At 41.0% G+C, this 22,294-nt stretch overlaps 1 protein-coding gene across 1 annotated transcript; it reads left to right on the forward strand.

Moving 5' to 3' along the window:
• The first annotated feature begins 3,456 nt into the window (after positions 1-3,456).
• LOC131086409 (beta-microseminoprotein-like) lies at positions 3,457-13,380 on the forward strand. The gene is made up of 5 exons (XM_058029414.1): positions 3,457-3,553; positions 9,528-9,672; positions 10,710-10,818; positions 12,080-12,185; positions 12,896-13,380. Exons 1-5 carry the CDS (start codon positions 3,537-3,539, stop codon positions 13,023-13,025), a joined length of 507 nt encoding a protein of 168 aa, XP_057885397.1. The 5' UTR covers positions 3,457-3,536; the 3' UTR covers positions 13,026-13,380.
• Positions 13,381-22,294: the final 8,914 nt, after the last annotated feature.

Raw genomic sequence — 22,294 nt, forward strand, 5'->3', positions numbered from 1 at the left:
TGCAGTGACATGGGGAAATGCCACCTTCTTGGACAAAGAAATGCATTTGGCTCTCTACTCTGACATGCTGTGCACCATCACCCTGGCACAAGCCACTCTCATGGTTTTCAGGTTCTCTTTTAGCAGGTGTCAAAATCCATTATCATTTGGAAGTGATGCACTATTTGGGACATGCTCTACCATGGCTCCTACTCAGCGTGCACAGACTCTTGGTAAGGCCTGTGCTGCTAACACCTCAGAAAAGTCAGTGAGGATGAGAGATCATCATCCTCTTTCTCCCATTTTTCCCTTGTTTTCATCAACGTCATCCCCCATCACTGGCAGTGACTGCTCATGTGCATTGCCCACTGTGACCAGACCTGATGTTGAAAGCAATGCTAAGCTTTAAACTGTGGTACTCTGACTTGTCCTCTGCCAAGCCCTGATCCTGAATGTCTGCACACACTGTGCTGCTTTAGTGGTTCTTGTCCACTGTGAGAAAGGGATCTAGATCAGCCCCTGGAGATGTGCTTCCTCATGGCAGCAGAGCTGGAGCTACTGACAATGCAGATGCCTTCAGTCTCTTCAGTACAGCAATTCCCCACATTCACAGGGAAACGAAGCTCAGCTTCAAAGCAGGGCTTGGAAATCAGATCTCCCACCTGGCAAAATCCCTAGGGTCCTAAATCTGCCCACATAAATGGGACCAGACAGCAATGCCCTGTTAAATGCTGCCTCTACATGGAGGCCTCCACTTCAGAATTGGATATTAAAAAGCCACAGCAGTCTGTAGTTAACTGTTCCATGGTTTGATAAGAAAGACACCTTCCAAAACAAGTGGATTGTTCAGTGAAGTTCCATGATCACAACAAATCTGCTGTCTTGTAATAGTATGAGTTTGAACACAGGGGAGCATTCCCCAAATCAAGAGTCAATCTACATTTACCCAGCAGGGATATTTCCTTCACAAGACAATCAATCACAAGACAATCTATCTCTGTGAGCCATTATTAGAATCAGAAAGGTTTAATGGGGTGTATTTTGTCTGGCTTTGGTGATTTGCTTATGAACTTTTTTTAAAGGTTTCTAAAACCTGCTAGTAACATACCTTGGATTGGGGAAAAAATTCCAAGTATTTTGCAGGCACTGGTATTACATACTTCACCTTTTAGAGTTCTCTGTGCTGCAGGCTGGATGTCAGCCTGCATAGCTCAGTGTTTCTGTACAGCTGGTTCCTGTAAAGATGAGAAATATGAGAGGGCAGACTGAAGAGTCAGCTCAGCTTTTTCCAGTATAGACATTCACATTTGCCTTCTTAAAATCTTGACACCCATTCACTGATTCCATCCCATCATTCCTCTAAATGAAAACAAACATTTTGATGTTGCTTAACATTCTCAAGTAAGATTTGCCCAAAAGGTTTTTGTGTTCTGCAGGAGAGGAACAGTTTTGAAATAGCTCATAGAACTACCCTTTGAGAAAATATGGTTTTCAGAATTTAGGCATTTATTAAAATTTTATTTGTATAAATAAAGAGATTCATGAATTAAAAAGCTTAGATTGTCCCAATATATTACTTTTTAGTGTGAAGCACTGAGAAGTGCAGATATCAAGATTAATATCCGGCTTGTGGTAGCCTGGAACTGTGCCATGTGACATTGAGGTATTTCAGAATTCCAAATATTTTTCCTAGCCAAGCCTCACAAATAAGGAGAGAAAATACTTTTCCTAAAATCTATGAAAATGAGTTTATTACCTTATAACTTCTTTTGGTGGAGAAGAAGGAGAGCTCTTGTAATGGGATCCAGCTTCAGCTGAGGTCTCAGTGTTCAGAGGGTTTGATCCTGGTAGAGGCCAAGCACCTTTGTTATCTTTCAGTGCACACCCCAGCACTGACAGTGAGGATGCAAAGATCTGGCAGAAGCTCCATTTGCTATTAACACCAAATGCACCACTCAGCATGTTCCAGCCCTCTGATGGCAGGCAGGATTTGGCATGCATTTCTGCCCCACCTAAAAATCACCTGGCTGGATAATGCTGTCTACAGCTTAGCTATCAATATTTGGTTCCCATCAGAAAGTCATTTTTCCTAATCATAATTCTTCCGAGGAATTCAAAGTCCTGGAGTCAGCAATTTACCTAGGTCGGTGCTCTACAAAACCAAACATTTTCCCATTGCCAGCTGGAAAAATTTCAGAGATTTCTTTGGATGTTGCAAAATACCTGCATTTGCATGGAGCAGGCTTTTTCCCCTCCACCTAGACTTGAATTGCACAACAATTGCAGCATAAAGTATTTGCTCTCTGATTCCACATAAAGAACTTCAGCTTTCGCAGGAAACCTAGAGCTCTTTGGAAGCCAAGCATTCCACAATGGTAAGTCAAAGGTTTAGATTGGTTTGGGTGTTTTTGTAATGGGGATACAGATAGGTATTTGCTTTAAATGTGCAAAGGAGAGCATTTAAGAGAACCATCCAGTTATTCATTTTAAATGATGCTGTATTGTATTTCAAACCTGTAAGATGCAAAGACAGGAAGACACCTCTTGGAAGATTACTGTGAATTTTGCTCTTTGCATTGGAATTCTTTGCAAGAAGCTGTACAGTCTTTCCTTGCTGTTATCCTTTCCTCAGTAATGTTTGTGATACCATTCAGTGTTTTTGAAACATTCAGGACCATTCTTTTAAAACTGATAAATGTGAAGCACAGACTCAAATATTGTCCTATTGCAACGCAAAACGTGCGCATATTTTGTCTGTGTATTTTTCTGTCCTTCATTTTGATCCCTCAAATTGTGTACTCTTCTAACTCTTCAAGCTTCCAAAGGTGTCTGCAGAATCTAAATCAAGTTAGGCAATAATAAATAGACTAACAAAATCCTATGGCTTGGTTCTCCTGTGATTTGTGCTCACATAATCCCAAAGGCACAGACATCAAGAAGTGCCTTTGATGAGCATCTCAGCAATGGCATAGGTTCTACAGAGGAGGCAGCAGTGCCTGTAATTTTTGTTGATTCATATAGAGGTGAGAAATTTCCATTTGCTTCTTTCTCTCTACAGAAGAGCTTTCTGTTGCACCTTGTTGCAGTGGGCACCATGGTGACCCTGGTTGATGCAGGCTGCAGAACTTCACTTCAGGTTCCAGGGAGGCCCTTCAGAGGTAGAAACAAGGGAGATCCTCTGACCTGATTGCTCTGTGGTAACTTGGCTCTCTGTGGAAATGCCAGGAAGGGCACAAAATACAAGGGAGGGGAAAGAGTGCAAAAACAGAAATCGGGGTATCCGGCAGCAAGTTGCTAAAAGTATGGGAAAAACAAAGTCTTCCCCTGGGCTGCTTGTGGTTGCAGCAATATTCATGCAACTGGTGGTAGCTTACCACTGCTATTCCGGCACATGGAGCTCATTCAGGAGTTGACATTTCCTTTAGGTGGAGGCTTAAAGAACCTGTTCTGTTTTGCTGCTGTCTTATGCAGGCTGTATGTGGAATGGAAAACTGTATCCCTTTGGACACATTGAGAGGACAGAAGATTGCTACAAATGCGACTGTGACGAACGTGCAATGCACTGCTGTACCATGTAAGTTTGAACTTCTTGGTATCATCATTGCCTATAGGATGACCACAGCTTTCCATTGCTGGGGATAAAGGGGTTTGTAAGGGTACAAGAGAGCTTTTTCTCACCCATGTCACAGAGCTTGTGACAGCCACATGCAGCTGTCGATTGTTTGTATCCTTAGCTGTGTTTGCCATTCCTCATCTTCTGCTGACTGGGAGTGGACACAAACCCTTCCAAGCACATCCAGTTGGTGCTTGCCTTTAATTTTTAAGGAACTTGTGAAGCTCTCTTTGACTACAGCTGTCTTTCATTATCTCAGGAAGCAGGGGCAGGTGAATTAGGTGAGGTTTCCCTAAAGAGCTTCTGGTGATCCGAATCCCTTTCCTGAAGTGCTTTCCTCCAGTGAATATGCTGAACGTAGAATGACAAGGCTCTGCTCTGAAGTATTTCTCCAGCCTTTTCCTTTCCTTCTCCTGCTTTCTCAAAAGCCCAAAATGATGATGATCTTTGTCTTTATTCAGATGGCACAGTCTATCAGGGAGCAGCCACCAAATTGTATGCAAAGTGGAAGTAATGAAAAATTAAAGGAAAAAAGGAAAGGTGCCAAGCCCATGCTTATGTCACTGCACAGTGCTGTGCTGAGCATCCTGAAAGATCTTCACAGTGCAGTTCACAGGGCATCATTTGAGGCTTTGGAAGCTGCAGCTGGTTGGTACTCAGCAAGGTCAGCTGCCCTTAGGCATGGTTTGACCTGTCTCGCTGAGTTGTAGTTCAAGCTATAATCACTGAAGCATTGAATCTTTTATGGCTCTCAAGCTAACACTTGCTTTCTCTTTGCCTCTGACAGCTATTTCATTCCTGGTTCTTATGACAAAGAGAAATGTAAAGTTGTTTTCAACAAGAAGCGCTGTCGCTATGATGTGGTGCAGAGGGATGACCCCTCACAGCCATGTTCTTCTGGCTTTTCTGGAGCGTTGTAACCCCTGCTCTAAACCTCTCTGCACTGGGGAATTCCTCTGCTTCCTACAGATGCTTTGCCATCACAGAGAAGCACAATGACATGGGGAAATCTCATAAGAGAGCACTTCAGTAGCTGCCTTCTGACCTCCTAAGTGTTGTAATTCAGCTTACCAGATGCATAATCAGATAGTGTCTTATTTCTATCAAAAGGTCATATTCATGTTCTTAATATTAGTTGTGAAAACTTTTTGTTTTAACTGATTTATAGATGTTTAGTTAACTTTTTAATTAAATAGGATTTCATTCTACTAGTTTCCTTTTTTCCACCTGTATTTATTTATTTTCAAATTAGACCCTTATTACCTGTAAGGTCCCAAGAGTTTCTGTATAATCTGGGCGCCAGTTTTCTTACAGATTAAGATGACTTTCTTAGTGCAAGAAGATTTTGAATCTGAACAGCTCAGCACAAACAAGAGCTGGCACTTGAGAAGAAAGAAAATTAATTCTCATGGGTTTACCAGGCCAAGGAAATGTAGAGCCTTGTCTCATAGACTCCAGAGTATAAACTGTATTCACTGACACCCAAAAAATTGCATGTAAATGTTTTTAAAAAGACATTTTTAGTCTCAAGGTGCAATTCTATTGGTTTTTCTATTACTAGTGTAGCTGGTAATACTGAAACTTCCTTTTATTTCCCCCTCTAAATAAAACTAATTTAGCAATGAAACTCAGGAGTCTTTCATCTCCCTTGCTCCAAGCTGGGAAATGCTCAAGAACATTGGCCACAGGTAATTTTTACTGGTTTGGGATTTTTTGTTCATGAAATTGTCCATCTGCAGGAAAGTAGATTAATACATCACTCATCCTCTGAATTTTTTATTATTTTTGCACCACCAAAAATTAATGAAATGTGTAAGGCAGAAAGAGAGAGGTACCAATTCTGTTTTCCATCCTTCACAGAAATGAGACTAAAGAAAACCTTGTTGAATTTTGCTAACTTCCTCAAAAATCCCATCAGAAATTCCTCTCCAAATGAGAAATATTTTTGTGTTGGTAAAACACTGGAGAATAAGTTTTTCCTATTTTTATATCCACAGGTTATACCATACAAAAGCTCCTTAGAAACAACCCATTATTGTCAGAGTGGGTCCAAATTTCAGATTCTAAAGATTTTATAGCACTCAAATTCAACCTGTTGACACCTATACCACACATGCATTTAATCTGCTGCATATTTCACATTTTAAGGATTTCAAAAATAAAATGCTAGCTGTCATTTTGTGAAAAAAAAATTACATGAAACTTGTTGCATTTTCTACCCTGTTTCAGGTGGCCATTCCTTTTTGCTTTCTCAAAGAGGGGGAAAGCAATTCTCCTAGCCCCAGTTTGCTCTCAGAAAGTGATACATTACTTTCAAGAAGTACTCCAAGACATTGTGGGGGTGTTACAGCAGGGTTTCCTGGGCTTACTTCTTCACACCACTGCATAGTGCATACTGTTATTACAAACGAAACAGTCCAAGAAAAATTCTGGTGAAACCTGCCAGACATGCAAGTCACAAAATCTCTCATGGTGTTCTGTTCTAGTTCCTGCCCATCTCAATCAGACGGGAAGGGTGTAGGACTAGAAATGGCAGGAAGCAGAATTTGACACATTACAGAGGAAAACAGCAAAGAAAAAAGAGGAGAGGTCCCAAAAGCCAAGATATTTTTTGGATTTGGCGGAAGAATTCTGTGGTTGCTCTCCCCATCCCAGTCTGTTCTGAGACCTGCAGCAATAACTTCCAACCATGGCATTTAGTGTTCATGGAATCAGTAGCTAACAGGTTTAAAAATGGAAAAAAGAGAGCTGAAGTATAGTGTAGGAGGGATATACACAAAATTAACTGAATTTCCCCAGAAATAAGTTTAAAGGATGCTGAACTAAATAACTGTTGGTATGAAATAGAAGTTAAAACTTCTTTCATTTTGTGCATGCCTGGACAGCTTGTGGGACAGATGAGCAGATAATTTGCTACCACCTGGAGGAACAAAGGCACACTCCCAGTGCCAGAGTGGCCAGAGCAGTGTCCACTGCTGCAGTGTCCACCACGTAAGTTCCGCAAAAGCAGAGGCACTACTGGACAGAGCTACAGCAATGCTCCAACCTGCCACCCTTCCTACATCTAACTCCTGAAGTCATGGCTCCACAAAAAGTCTTTCTCACACATATATGGTTTTCATTTGCTTAATCAGCTGCAGGGTCAAGATAACAAGCTGTGTTTGGAATCACTGTGGGTTTTTTAATTTGTGGAATACACTTTTCTGTCATTATTCTGGTTCACTGAAGACTTCTCAGACTTTTTTTTACTACACATCTTGAGACGGAATGTAGGAGTGCAGGATATTTAGCTTTTCCCATAAGCTGGAGATACCTTTATTTCTGAATCTGCCACTCCTATTCATTTTGATTTACTGCCTCTGGACTTTTCTTGCTGGTACAGTATCTGTGGCCATCTCCCTCAGTTCTACCCACACTTCAGAGATGGAGGTCGCCTTGTTGCAAGCATGGCCTGGTATTTGTGATTGGCCCTTTAGATCTTTTTGTCTGTCCCTATGTCCCTTGCTTAGCACTGATCCATTGTCCTGGGATCATGATCTGACAGGATTTTCCAGGCTAGCTGAGAAATTATCACGTGTTTTAAAAATGCATTTGCACCAAGATAAAAAACTAGGTGTTTCTCATCCCACTGAAACTGCATTGAATTAAAACTGAAATTCAGCTCGGGAATGGGGACTTGGCTACACATGGAAGAAGGCAGGTGTGTTCAGATCAGAGAAGAAATGATATTATTGTCTCAATCTTGGGTCACACAGGTTGAATTGAAGTCTCAATTCAAGTTTCTGCTCTGCCATCTGTTACCTGGGACAAATTGCTCGCAGTGCCTGTGTACCTTGCTATAAAATTTATACAATTCTTTGATAATTCCTGTCCTGGGAGAGATCTGAGGGCCTAGGCTTTGAGATTTGTGGGTATATGATCCTCAGACTTAAGAAGAGTGTCTCCACCAGGATAAAACTTCCTTCTACCACCTTTACAATATGTTCTTGTGTAAACAGTGCACTGTATATTTTAGTGTTTGCATGTGCCTTTCCTTAACATAGTTATCCTTTCTCACACACAAATGTGACAGACCTTAATAAAGTAAAACCAATGTACATTATACACAGCGTTGTCAGTTTAATGTCAAGAAGAGTTTATTTGTTAAATCATGTTTACTTATGATCTGTGAGCTGAAATCCTTCATGCTTCCTCTTGTTCTTCCCCTCTCAATAGTGGTGATAGTCAACATACTGGGTTTAGTGACTAGATACACAAACTGCTGTAATGGGTCCTGCACTTACTCTCCCACACAGGAACCTCACATTCTTGATCCCTCTCAAGAATCTGCCTGAGAATTTGCCTGAGAAGCAAAATATTGAATGCCAAGTACAAAACATGCAAGAAGAAAAAAAAAAATTAAATAGCTCAGTAATTTTAACAGAATAAATGCAGTGCAATTTGATGGTCCTTTTATTCCAAAATATAATGGAACATTTGTTCCAGATCACCTCTGAGGACATGGAGCGGAGGAGCCAATACCTTGAGCAGGATTCTATGCTACTTGCCACAGTATTGTCAGCCTAGAGAAAATTGTTACTTCCCAATACCGAAAGGTTACAAAGAGCCAGCATGAAAACCTAGGGCACATCCTTAGGCATCTCACAGGTGTTCATCAATTAGGTCAGGCAGCACAGGAGCAGGACTTGAGACTGTGGACTCTCTCCATTTTGACTGAACCAGCACCAAAGGCAGCTTTGGCCTGGGATCAGGGTGTAATACTTCACTGTCCTACTGTACCTTTCCCTCTCCCCTTTAACTGGAAAATGAACAGTCTGAAACACTGACAGCATCCCAAACCACAATGCTGTTCAACTGGCTTCATACAGATTTCTGGGAGATTCAAAGGGGATATGTGGACTGTTGATTTCAATATTGAAATTCCTAGGACTGACACGTCCACTCCACTGATTAGGAGTCAAGGGTATGGTAGTTATCCTCCATTTCAGGGCAGGGTGTAAATCAGCACCGCCAAGTCTAACTTACTATGGACAGGCTGATTGTCACAGCTCCATCAAACACCTGCAAGCACTGCATCTCTTTTCTGTCATCCTGAAGAGTGATAGTCCAGTAACTTTAGGAAAACCAATTTACCCAACTTTCTGAGTTGAAAGCCAGCTAAGATGTCACTGGAAGTAGTGGTCTCACTGTGACCTGCTTTGCACTAATTCTGGCCTTCTCTCATGGACCTCCTGAGCTACCTCTCAGCTCTGGAGTTTGGGTAGAGGATGTGGAGTAGCCAACCCAACTTGCAGTCCTGCCTCTACTCCCAAAACCACACAAGAAGTCACCACAGTTATGCAGGCAGAGTAATTAATTCAGGTATTGCAAACTGTGCAGCTCTGGTAACAAGTGATAAACTTCATCATCAAGAAGAGCCACAAAGTTTGAAATACTTGCACCTTGTAGGTGAAAGCTAAGCAAAAGGGGACCATACTGGACCTCTTTGCTATCAAATTACTGTCCTTGGAAAGTGTGTCTGCCCCTGACATATACAGCCTCTGCAGAAAAGGAACAGTTTCTCACTGTTTACAAGAATTAAAAAATAAAATATGTAATGCCTATTTCTTCATAGAGGACTTGAGCATGTGGATCTTCTACATGATGGAAAGCTGAAGAAGGAAGAAAATGGTTACCTAGTTTAAAATGGTTACCCATGTTTTAAACCCTAGATGGATGAAACTAAGCATGCAATTTTGTTGTGATTGACAACCATCATGTCTCTAATGGTTTTCTCAGGGCAAGTGCTAATATTCCTTCTAGGCTTGAAAAGTGCTTCCTGTAGTTGCCTCCCAACTCTGGTGTGGCACAAAAGCCACGCCTATTTCTCCAGAGTCTGTCAGAACAAACCTTTCTTCCTGTGTAATTGCCTTATCTTAATGCCCACCCCATGAAGTCATTTTGCAGAACCTTCATTGGTGCTGGACATGCGTGGTCAGTTTGCTCAAGGGCTGTTATCACAAATTCCCTCTCTATATAAGGTCTCTGAGAAGATGAGCTTTCCATCTCCCCTCTGGAAGTCTCATAATTCTGCAAGAATGGTGAGTCCTTATATCTTGTACTGTAAAAGACCATGGTATATTGCTATGGATTTTAAAGAAGTTTCTGTTGGATTTATCTCAGTACTTGGCACATTATGAAACTTGGAGAATGTATAAATTCTGTGTTATGAGAGCAAGAGTCAAAGAGAGGCAAAGGCAGGTAAGAACTTAGGGTGAAAAATCAGGATTACATCTGAGCACTTCCCTGAACTCAAAAAGAAGGTATTTTGATTTTTACTCCTTTGTCACTCTGATGCAGGTTTGTGGGTTTTAACCTCTCTTCTGCAAAATGAAACACTAAAATTTCCTCCTCTCATCTCTCAGTAGGGACTTCTTTTTATAAGTCACCAGTCCTATTCTGTCTGAAACAACACAGTTACAGTATGTGTATGTGATTGTTTATTCCTGGTCTACCCGGAATAAACATTTCTTCTCTTGCCCTTCAAACATTTCAAACTAATATTGAAACTTAAGCTGAATTTTCAGAAAAAAAAACCTCACTAACAAAGGTCACAGAATATAGAATTACCTAGGTTGTAAGTGACACCTACAAGTAAGGTACAGGGCCAAGACCTGAGTATTCAACTTCAGCTAAAGTTATTTCACTTGTTCCTAATCTTTCAATATTAGGATGAAACATTCTGTGGTTCTACAGACTGTGATAAAGAAGTTTTTGCAACTGTGAAATTAGTGGAAAAAAAAGTTGATGACTGAGCCTATAGATAAAAAAAGGACTAGAAAATTTAATGGGTAATGCAAAGGAATGGAACACACATTTTTCACAAACAGTAGCTGGGTCTAGCAGTCAATGTTTGATGTTAACAACTTGGAAAGACAGACATTTTCTCTGCTCCCATGTGATGCTCTGCCTCTGCTTCTTCAAAAGGTTCCGTATTCCTGATAAGTGTGTTAAAGTGTCTAAACTGCAAAAGATAATTGGATTTTAATTTGAAACCACAATGTATTTCTTGTTATTTATCATCAAGACATCTTAATAGCTACTGAAGGATTGATATGAATTCTGTTTTCTTGTTCAGAACACCATCTTGGCCTGCCTTCTTGCTCTTGCCATCAGCATGCCACTGTCTGATGCTTCTTGTTTCTATATGCCATTCAAGCCAGGGATGTCTAATGGTGTGGTTGTAGGTAAGAACTGCTCTCAACCTGACAGACATCATCAGAATCACTGCTTGATTTGTCCATTCTGTGCAATTCATCACAATTTAGAAATAAGTGGAAACAGTGGAAAGGAATCAAAGGGAAATGGGAGGGAAATGGGGTGTGGAGAGTAATATCATATATCATATCATATCATACCATATCATATCATATGTTATTAAAAGGAAAAGTTATCTGGAGAGCTTCACACAGACCAAATTACTAATGATCTTTTCCCAGGGAAGTACACAGTTTTAGTTTACTCATCTGCATGAAGTAGTAAGTAATATTTTTACCATGGAATCACATCTAGAAATCAGAGAAAGGAGAAGTGTAAGTGTGTGTAGCCAGTATAAAACAGGAAACAGATATACAAGTATTCAGCACCACACAATTTACTCATGTCTTGTTTCTGTATCCCAAAACAAATTCCTAAAAGCAGAATGGCTGCATCCCTTGAGTCTGCATCTGCCCTTCCTGAACACAGCTAGTCTGTCACTCTACAGATGAGTGGAGCTGCAGGAAAAAAAAATTCCCACAAGAGAAGCATGCAATTTTTTTTGACACAACAGGAGTTGATGTGTGCCAATATGCAAAAACCCCCTAAGTGGTATAAATACAGTTTTACCTGGGAAAGCTGTTGCTATTACTTGAAGAAATTAACATTGCCAAAGAAAACATTGCCAAAGAAAAGAACATTTATAGGTGAAGACACAACCTAGAAGTCCCAGCACTCTCTCTTGTTCTGTTCTCATAAAATTCTGCTTCCCAGATCAGTTATTTAGGAGGCCTAGGGTCTATTCTGTGACTGCTGAATAGGAAATTTACATCCAACATTTGCATTCTTCCTGCAGCTGAGGAGTGGGAAAAGCTTTTTGACCAGATGTAGTCTTGCTTTAAAGGAGGAGACAACAAGAGATGGTGTTAATAGGAAAGTCAAAGCCTTTTTAAATTCTGGCCAGGTCTGTGTCTAGTTGTCTTTCTGCTGGGTTCTTCAAATTCCATACTTGAAGATGAACTTGAAGATGCACCAGGAAACCCCATACTGTTAAGAACCTCAGGAGACAGAAGGACACAGGTCTCTCTTCTCCATGCATTAGGGTAGCATACCCTGCTCTGTTGGGGAACCTCTGTCTTTGGCATATGGGATGTTAATGCACAAAGCCAGCAAAGATCCCACCCATTTTGTACATCCAGCAGTCAGTGCAATGGTCTGACACTGAAGGCTGCTCATACTCTGCATTTTCAGGCTGCCTTGATGGGGAAGGAAAGGTCCATGAATTTGATTCCAGATGGAGGACCGAGGACTGCAATGATTGCTCCTGTTCCAAGACTGGAATTGGCTGCTGCACCAGGTAAGTTCAGAGCAGCAGTGGGGTTTTCCATCTGCTGCCATGACACAGCACAATCCACTTCCCTTTGCACAGGAGTTCCTGAGAAATAACAATAATCCTTCTCCCACTCATTTCCTATAACAAAGTTATGCATAAATCCAACACCATCCTCACTGAACATGCAAGAAATTCCTCTGAAAATTAGAGGTTTTATTTAACAAATAATTATTTATTTAAAGTAAATTGAGTATTTAATTTTTCTCAGGGCTAAAACATCAGGCAGGTTACTGATTCAAGAGAGAACATTCTAAGAAATTTCTATTGATCCTAGTCCAGATCTTCCCAAAGCCACACATTGCCTCACTTTCCTCTGAGAAGCAGCTCAAGGTACCTTGGCTGTAATGTTTTCCATAGTGATAGCCAACCACTCATGCAATATTAGTTGCATACCGTGGATGAAGAGAAGAAGCAGTGATATTGGAATAGCAAATAAGCACAACAAACAGCCCTTGGGTGTTGACCAGAAAAATTAAAACTCTCCCTTCATCCTGATTACACAGCAGGCCAAGTAACAAACGTTTGAGCTAGGACCTTTGGGCAAGTTCCCTTTTCTGCTCCCAAAACTGAGTCTCCTCAGTACAGACTCTTCATACCAAAGGTGCAGATACCACCTGAAGTGCAAGCTGCTTATTTCTTGGTCTCATCACCTCTTTTTCTTTTCCCAACCACAGCTATATGACACCAGTTGGCTATGATGAAGACAAATGTGAACGCATTTTCAGCAAGGACACTTGCTCTTATAAAGTAGTGGAGAAAGATGATCACTCAAAAGAATGCCCAGTCCATTCATGGGTGGGGTAGCAGAAGAATGATGGATTGGGGGAATATTTCCTTTTATTGTTCTGATGGTTCCCTCACAAATTCAAAACCACTAAAAATGCAACTGTTAAGTGAAATCTACTCCTAAATCCAACATATAATGAAACTGAGAATCTAGTCACAAAAATCTCCCTTGGTTTCTCTGCCTTATGCTTCACCATGAACAAAGAACTGACCTGTTCCTTCCTTGAGGTCAGACATTAAAGGTGACATTTTAAAGCATCCTTGGTAGCTGCTAATCTGTGTTCTTCTCTTGTCATGTTTCAGTGCCAAGGGGCATATTCCATAATCTGTGCACACCTGTATCTTAAAGCTAAAATAAAATCATATAAAGCATCAGAAATTCATGTGACTTCTTTTCTTCTTTAAGGATGAAAACCAAAAGAATTAAAATTTCAAAAACCAGGGGAAAAAACAAAAAGCTACTTGAACATCTTTCTAAATGCTCTGTTCTCTATAATGTCTTACATGATTAACTTTTGTCCTCTATGGCTTCTGGAGACCAGCCTATGGGCTGCAAGATCTACCAGCTACCCATAAAGTATAATTGAAGGCCTCTTCTAATGACATCATGCCTAGCATAGACTACAGCACTTCAGGGTTGAGGCTAGAGGACTTGAAAATAATTTCTGAGAAGCAACTCCACCCTGCTGCATTGAAACTGTAGGGTTGCTCTTTCTAATTTTGACCAAAGGAGGTGACACAGAAAGGGGAGCAGTGTGGATAGAGAGAGATGTTTTACCAGGGAAGGCAGTGATAAGTCAAGGGGCAAAGGTTTTAAACTAAAAGAGCCTACATTCAGATTAGACCCAAGGGAGAAGTTCTTTAATATGAGGCTAGTGAGACACTGGAAGAGGTTGCTCAGAGAACTTGCAGATGCAAGTTCTTCCATCTTTGGAAGTGTTTTATGCCAGGTTCTGGCATAAAACACTTTGACAAGGCTTTGAGAAACCTGGTTTGGTGGAGGGTGTCCCTTCTCTTGGCAGGAGGGCTGGACTAGATGACCTCTAAAGGTTCCTTCCAACCCAAACCATTCTTTAGACATCTTTCTGCCTGCAACAGACTTCCAGGTGCAGTTGTAAGGCGAGTCTACAGAGAACACCAAGTCATAAGTAAGTTGCGACCAAAGATTTACTTTCCTTTTTTAAGGCTGACTAAACATATGCACCCAAATTCCAGAAAAACCAGCTTGAAGCAGCACTCCTATGCAATCCAGAGCTATTTAATCACATTTTAAATCCATCCAAGCACCTTTCTCCACTATCTGCCAAGTCCTCTTAGATGTGGATCTACCCTGTTTGCTATGACAAAATAGGAAAGGCTCATTTCCTGCCTGACCCAAAACATCTCACAGAACACTCTGGTCTCTTGTCTGCTCCAAGTTTCAACATGGAAACAGATTATTTTACCTATTACATTTAGTTCTGGGCACCAGAAGCACAGCAGGGCTCCCTTCTGTAGCAATGAGTCTAGCAATGGCAACACAACGAAACCCTCAAATCTGGAAAAACAGAAACAGAGCATACAAAACTCTGCTTTGAACTTCCCACTTTTCCCAAGTTATGTTTTGCCTTGGTATTTCTCTACTTCAGCACTCACAGCTACAGTCCCATACAAAGAATACATGCCTCAGCCTCAAAACTTTTAGATCATACCACCACTAGATTCACAGAGGGGAAAGAAAATACTCACAGGAAAGTTTCCTCCACTATCCTGTCAGGTTAAAGGTTTAGGAGGCTCTGCAGAACCTTGAGGGGCAAATCCCAGGTAGAGCAGGACAGGTTTTGTGCTCTCTTATCCCCAATTTCCCTTTCATCTCCTGAAAGTGCACAGCTTTCCTGCAAGAAGGAGAGGGAGTTTTGGACAGCTGACCCTCCTCGTCCAGTACTTCTTTTTAAGGCAAATATTTTAAATATTGGAAAGGTGTTCTTGTCCTAGAAATAAAATCTAGTGCTTAGCCTACCAAAGCTTTTAAATCAAACACCAGAAAACGGATATAAATCTGATGCAAGTTTTCCTATTAAACAATGCTTATCACCTGAAACTTAATAGCTTGGTACCCATTCATGTTTTGTGTCCAATAAGATTTTTGCCCTAATCTTAAAATGAAAATCCAACTTAAACAAGGAAAGCACATATCTCATTTACATTATGCATACCAAGGAAGCCATAGATTTTCAGTTCACATTGTGCTCTGTGCCAGTTTTAAATCTCAGATAAATTCAGTTCATGAGAATTTTGCTTGTTCACTTTGCTCTTAGTTAACTCTTCTGCTGGTAGGCAGGAAAGTTTGCATTAGCACCTTTTCAAAGCCTGAAAGTTTCTTTTAGAAACTATTGTGTGCATGTTTCCTTGGGTCAAGCTGCGGTTTATTTAAGGGTGAAACTGATTGGAATTGATTTGCTTTATGACAGGTATATACATGAAACTGTAGAACACACAAGTCATATGACCAATCTAAAACACTCAGCAAGCCTGGGTTACTTTAACCTTCTTCCCCATACTCAAAAGTCTGTTTTCACATTTTATTTGTTGCAGGAGGTCTCAAGCACTGACCCATGCTCTTTACACTTCTCCATGGCTTCAGTGCTTTTTCACAACCAGTGCTTCCAGTGGATCTCTGTTAAGGACTGCTGATAAACTGCAGTGTGCTTTTTGCATAATGTAAAAGCATCGGGAAGTCAATCTTGAATCCTTTGCACAGAGGGAAGACAGTATCACCCAGCACAAGTGGTGGCCAGACTGCTGCTGCAACACCCCTAAGAAGTAGCAAACCATCTTCTCACTGAAAAAGGCCATGTCACTCAGGTAGTAGTTTTAGGGAAAATATTAAATTTCATTTGATTTCCCAGGAGCTGCATGAGCATTAGGTGTAGGGTCCTCCTAATGACTCACTCCCCTGAGTTTAGCTAAAAACAGAGTCAGCCAGTTGTCAGAGCCAGCAGGAATATCAGTTTCCCTGATTAACTTCTCTAAAACAGATTGACATGAACCATTTTGAAGTCAGGTCAGATTTATTTTTGTGCTTTAACCCAATTTTGAGCCCCACCACAATGTTTAGTAATTAAGCAATACATTGAGGTAGTTTTGAAGCACAAGGTAAAGCAATAGACATCCAGCAGATCATGTCTAAAGCCACTAAAGTCTTCCAAAGAAATGTTTTCAATGTGGGCAAGTTGCAATAAAACTACAGAGTTGCCCCTATTCGGAGCCTTGGTGATATGGAGCCACCATCTCACCACCCCTCTGATTCCTGGGGGAATCACAGAGCCCAATCCCACCAGCTCCAGGCCTCTCCTCAGAAAATACGGGATCCTTCCAATTGTCAAATTCTTCCCAGGGCAGAATTGCCTCTTTGGCTGTGCTCTGAGTCCCTGTTTTAGCCAAATCACTCCATGACTTGACCAGTTTACTTTGGCACCTGCCCTGACAGATGCAGGAGCGAGACAAACAGGGAAAGGAGGGCTGGATGTTCTTCTCATTGCTTCACAGAGCTCAGGCAGGGGAGGCACATTAACTGTTGCTGTTCCCCCACAAGCCAGTAAAGGAAGTTGTTTGACCTAAGTCAGAGTGTCTAGAGCTGGGCTCTGAGCACTTCCAGCACAACAGAGCCCAAGGGAGAAGGTACAGAGGGAAAGCAGCAAACTGACACAGTCACCGTGTCTCGAGGTACTCAGCCTCCCAGCCATCACCTAGGCTGAGAGAACTCAGCCTTCCCTTAAAAGAGGATCTGTGCTTAACATTGCAGCCCCAGAAGACAACTTCATTTACAGCTGCACAACAGAGAATCCACTCTCCTCCTTGTTTTAATCATTTGGCATGGAAAACCTTGTTTGCCTCAAGAGGAAATGTCCAAGCAGGTCAGCAAGAAGATGAACAGAGTTAGGTTCAGCCTCTTCTCTGCTCCAGATCCCACAGACAAGTCACTCAATATTTCGGGCTTCCATTAGCATTTGGGGTTTTTCATTCTCAATTCATCCAAGATGATTATTTTGGTTTTTTTTTTAGGGCACACAGAATACTTGAAAACAACATAGTTCAGCTTCAGGAGGTAGCTAACTTCAGCTTCAGGAGGTAGCTAACAGGCACCTCTGGAAGCAATAGCCTTGGTCACACCTCAGTTTCCTATTTTATGTGCATATTTTGTACATACAAATGTATTTGCCTATGTGAGAGCAAAAATTATATGAAAGTTATTAATACAGTTATTTCTCTCCAAGGAGAGAAGGATAACCGACTAATTTAAAAATAATTTTGAGTAAGAGAATAATTTGGAACCCATCATGCTCTTCAAGTCAGAATTGCTTATTAAATTTTCCTGCAACTATATTCTCATTGGAGATATTATCCACTGTAACACTTATTTCTCTTCAAGACACAGCACAAGATTTATCAAGAATTATAGCCGGGACAGAAAAGAAGTGGGTCTGGCCTCTTGCTATAGTAGACCCCAATCAATTGGTTTCAATTAAAATAAAACCAAATTCACAGTAGTATAAGAGCTTTGTTATGTTTTCACCTTGTTGCCTTTGCTAACAAATTACTTTGAGTAGATAATTCCTGTCAAAGAGAAATTCATTTATTTAAAGACTACCAGAGAAAGACTATTTCCTCAAAGCACTTCATTACACACCACAACTGTTTCCTGCTGCAGAACTGCACACAGAGAGCATGATCTACCAAAATCATAAGGTTAACACAAAACTTGACAGCTGTACTGCAAAGCTAAAAGCAAAGTGCAACAGAAGCTCTAAAGTCTCTTGCTAAGTTCATGCAAACAGATAAAGAATGATTCAGATCCTCTGTCACAACAAACAGTGGCCACCTCCTCCATAACTGTTAGTTGATTCCAAATCCCTGAGGAGACCACACTTGTTCTGCCATCTCCCCTTCTGTCCCAAAACCGCTTTCAGTGCAGCTTTGCTTCCTCTAGCTGTTCGTCAATCAGTGGAAGCTAACGAGTTCAGGCATACCAATCAAGTGCCCAATTAAAGCCAGGTGTGCTAAAAGAGCCACACTAATGGAATTAATGCAACTCATTAGGCTGGGAATGCTCTGGCAACTTTTGAAACTTGTTATGCCTATGCTCCAATTCAGTACAGCACTGAATCCCTGCAGCCCTAATGTAGCCACAGTGATATGTGCCAATTTTCCTGGCTGGTTCTGAGAGGCAGCCTCACATGCTGTGTGTTTTAACAGTCTAATGTCACAAAGACCTGGACACCTCTGGTAAGATATGTATTGAAGGAAATGTCTTCATTTTACTGTTGCAGAAACAATGCTGCCTTTGGTGATTCCTGCTGTGTTTGAGGCAGGACATGCAGACAGTGAAATAAAACTGGAACTTGTTCTTTCTTTGCCTTCCTCAGTCCTTAGCATTGCTTCTGGACTGAGACAATACACATCTCATCTCATTTTTGCTGCCAACAAGGTGCTACCTTGGTCATGCTGATCTGCCTCTAGCCCCCAGGCCTGGCTTTGCTTCAGCAGCTGAGAGATACATAACTACAGCTAGTTCCTGCTAAGTATGGACATAATGTGTCTTGTATAAAATAATTCAAAATATAATCAATCAGGCTGACAACAGTGGACTTTCCACATCACTGCACTGTATGAAAGACCTGTCCTGTGCCTCCTCACAGCAGGTCAGTCGAACAATAGTGTCCTTTCCCCACTGGTCCTTGATGGCCTGCCAGCTCTGGAGGCACTGCTTTCTGGTGGCCAGATTTCACCCCTGACACCAGTGCTGATGCAGAGCAGCCAGTGTATCTGCTGGAGTTTCTTCTGATTTACACCAGCACAATGGAGTTCAAGATGCCAAAGTATGCCAGTGCACAAAAGGAGCCTTTGCAAGGCCTTTTGAGGTGGCACCTTCTGATCGATGATCGGAACAGGTTAGAGCGTCCATTGGGAGCACATTTACTTTGCCTCCCTTTGCACTGAGCATTGTTTCCTCACTGTGTATAAATAGACACTACTCCTCATTATTATATGTGAGCAGCCCATGCAAGTATGGTAAGTTACCAGCTTTGTGTGTGTGTGTATGTAATGTTTTTACACTGGAAGTGCTTCTATATTTTATTTTATTTGGACTAGTAGGACTATCCCACAACTCTGTGCTAGACCTTTGAAGAAAAAACCCTTAATTAAAAAAAAAATCTTGTTTTCTTTCTAGAAATTCTTGCTTGTTTTTTGCTTGATCCTTCTCTTCTCAAGAACTCTGTGTGTTCCTGCTCGCTGTTACCTTAGACCAGCCAGAAAATATGGTAAGAATGGCAAATATATTAGACATCCCGGAAACATTAATTCAGAGATTCAAAGGTTTTTTTCTTAGAAATGTTGGAATAGCATAACATGCTCTTTGCTGAGGAATGATCCAAACAGCTGCTTACTCAGGAATCAACCCACCCAGAGGGATCTCTGGACTGAGATTCAATAATGGCACTCTGGGCTAATGTATGACTGAGGTACTTGCCTATGTGGGAAAAACTCATGTACTTTTAAGTGACTTGATTAATCTGAAGGGGGCACTTGACACTAAAATCAAAGCAAAGACAGCTGTTGTTTAAATTGCATTTAGTAGTGCAAGTTGAAATACAGTAAGAATTGGGGAGGAGGAAGGAATGAGAAAACAAAATCAAAACCTGTGTCTTGATTATAAGAAAGGGCAGAAATATCCTCCAGTACCCATAAGCTAAGGTGTTTTTCAGATCCATTGCTACAGCAGAATAACATGCATCAGGTATGTGGTTGCAGCATTTGATCATGCTGGGCCATACACTCATGCACACCACAGGAGCAAACACAGGACAACTTTTGGGCAAAGCACAGGGTTAGGCTCTTCCCTGGTGTAATTCTACAGAAATCAGTGCTTTGATTTCCACAAACATAAGATCATGGCCTACATCTGCTGATTTACTGACTATTATTTTCTGGTGTGTACATTCAGGGTGCCTTTCAGACAGAAACCTCTATGTTTTTGGTGCGGTGTGGAAGAATGAAGATTGTTTCCAGTGCAGGTGTAAGATGAGTTCAATGACTTGCTGCAGCTTGTAAGTTTACCCAAATTATTGTTTGTTTATTCATAAACTGATTGAAATATTCAGACTTAAATCCCTCATTGAAAGCATGTACTGAAATGTCATACTCATGAGAGCAAAACTCCTTTTCCTGTTTCTCTGTTAGCTCTAATCATGACCAGCAGAATAATCAATAAGTCACAAAGACTTTTTGGGGAAGAAACATAATGAAACACAGGGTGTTCCCAGCACACAGCTCCTCCTCATCACCCAGTCCTTCTTTAGATTCAGACAGTAACTGGGTGTGTAGTTCCCTTTAGCCTCTGTTTCCTTGCTCCTTCTATTCACCAGCTTTTCTTCAGATACCTAAACACCTCACAGCACACGAACTTGTGGGTTTCTGTAGCTCTGCACCACTGGCCTGCCTGCAAACATCTATTCAGATATTCTAATATTCTTGCCATGCTGTCCAGAGCCTACATTTCCTCCTCATCAAAACTGGACATACATGCTGATAATTTGCTTTCTTGTGTGTCTATGGATGTCAAGGAGAATTGTGTCTTCCTGAATAGTGATGTGAACTGATTATCTCACCAGAAGACTAGGAAAATCCTTCTTTTAAGGGAAGGGAGAAAGAGTCCCATAAAAATGAGGAAGACTACAATCCAAGGAACTTTTGTGGGGAAATATTCCCAGCTTTTCTCAGCCATTAGAGGGAGGGAGCTGGCCTGTGCTGAGAAGAGGCCCAGCTGGGAGTCATTCATGCTGAGATGATTCAGCACTCTGCAAATTGTTTTTATTACCAAGAAAGTTTTAGTTTGAATGGGGAAGACAGAATTAATCCGTATTTTGCCTTTGTGTGGGAATTTATACTAATCTCTAACTGAATGACCAATGAGAACTGCATTTAAAGAACAAACATTGGGAAACCACTTCATCTGTTAAAAGCCACAATTTGGGCTCTGTATTCCTTCTGTCATAACCCATAGCACTTGTTATGCATATCCACAGGCCAAGTCAATCCATGGCTGCTCCAGGAGAGCTGTAGCTCAGTGAGTATCCTTCTCAAACCATGCCTCAGCTGCTGATTTTCTCTTTGCCTTTCTCAATAACAGGGTTGTACTCCCCAAGAAGTATGATAGGGTGAACTGTGTTGGCCTATTCCACAAGAAGAGCTGTTCCATCCGAGTGGTGAAGAAGACTAATCCTGAGATAAGTTGCAGAGTCTACAATGGAGTTGGATAAGAGCAGAAGACTAATTTCTCCTCTTTCACACCTACCCCAGAAGCTGAATCTCTCCTTTAGAGGAAAGCAGCAAGCAGCATGGCTTCAAGAGAAATGAGTTTTCCTCGTGCCTTTCACAGCTCTAATTGTGCCTTATCTATCTCATTTCCGATGCTAGATGGTTTGTCTTACACACATTTGTAACCAAACTTTATCATGGGCTTTTTTCCTGTTGGGATCCAGAGTTAAATACATTTTCAAATACATCAAATCACTGTAGTCACTGATTTGTCTCCTTGAAAACAAAAGAATTTGTGGTGTCTATAAATGTTTGTAAATCTAATTACTGATTTGGAAAATCATCTAGCTTTTAAAGTAACAGGTATTATATAAGTTGTTGCCAGACACACAGACTCATTATGCAATTACACTTATTGACATTCCCCCAATGACATGTGTGCTAGAAAAATGGGATGAAACAAACCAGGAAAACAGCCCCTTGAAAGCCTCCCCCCACCTTGGTGCCTTGTGCAGGTCAATAAATGCAGATGTACAAGGAACATATTCTCCAGGAGATGACTGGTACATTACAAAAATGGCAATCCCATGCCTGAGAGTCCAACATACTGCAAAGAAGTGCCATATAAATAGCTCTGTAGCCTTCCATACCAGGGTAGAATTTCCTGCAATAATCTTGTTTGGATCAAAGTCCACTGACAAAGAACCCCATGAAAGCTGTTTTTATAGGAAACCTAGACTATAAATCATGTTTAGCCTGTAGACTTCAGGCATTACACTGTGCCTGGTGCAAAGTCCATAAAAGTAGTTAATATGAGAAATATCCTATAAAATCTATTTATACAATATTAAGAGCAATTACAAAAAGAGTGCTGTACAGCTTAAAAGGCCCAGACAAATAATTTGAGTGTGTTCAGTTTATTTAACACTGACATTATAGTGCTTTTCCTCATCTGCCCTTCCTCTACCTTCCTGAAGTTTAGTACAATT

Source organism: Melospiza georgiana, chromosome 8, assembly GCF_028018845.1.
Source record: "Melospiza georgiana isolate bMelGeo1 chromosome 8, bMelGeo1.pri, whole genome shotgun sequence".
In the NCBI taxonomy this organism is placed as follows: domain Eukaryota; kingdom Metazoa; phylum Chordata; class Aves; order Passeriformes; family Passerellidae; genus Melospiza; species Melospiza georgiana.

Coding starts and splice junctions, on each gene's coding strand:
- LOC131086409 (XM_058029414.1), top strand. Junction 9,673..10,709: donor CTCATAATTCTGCAAGAATG/GTGAGTCCTTAT, acceptor TTTCTTGTTCAG/AACACCATCTTGGCCTGCCT. Junction 10,819..12,079: donor GTCTAATGGTGTGGTTGTAG/GTAAGAACTGCT, acceptor CTGCATTTTCAG/GCTGCCTTGATGGGGAAGGA.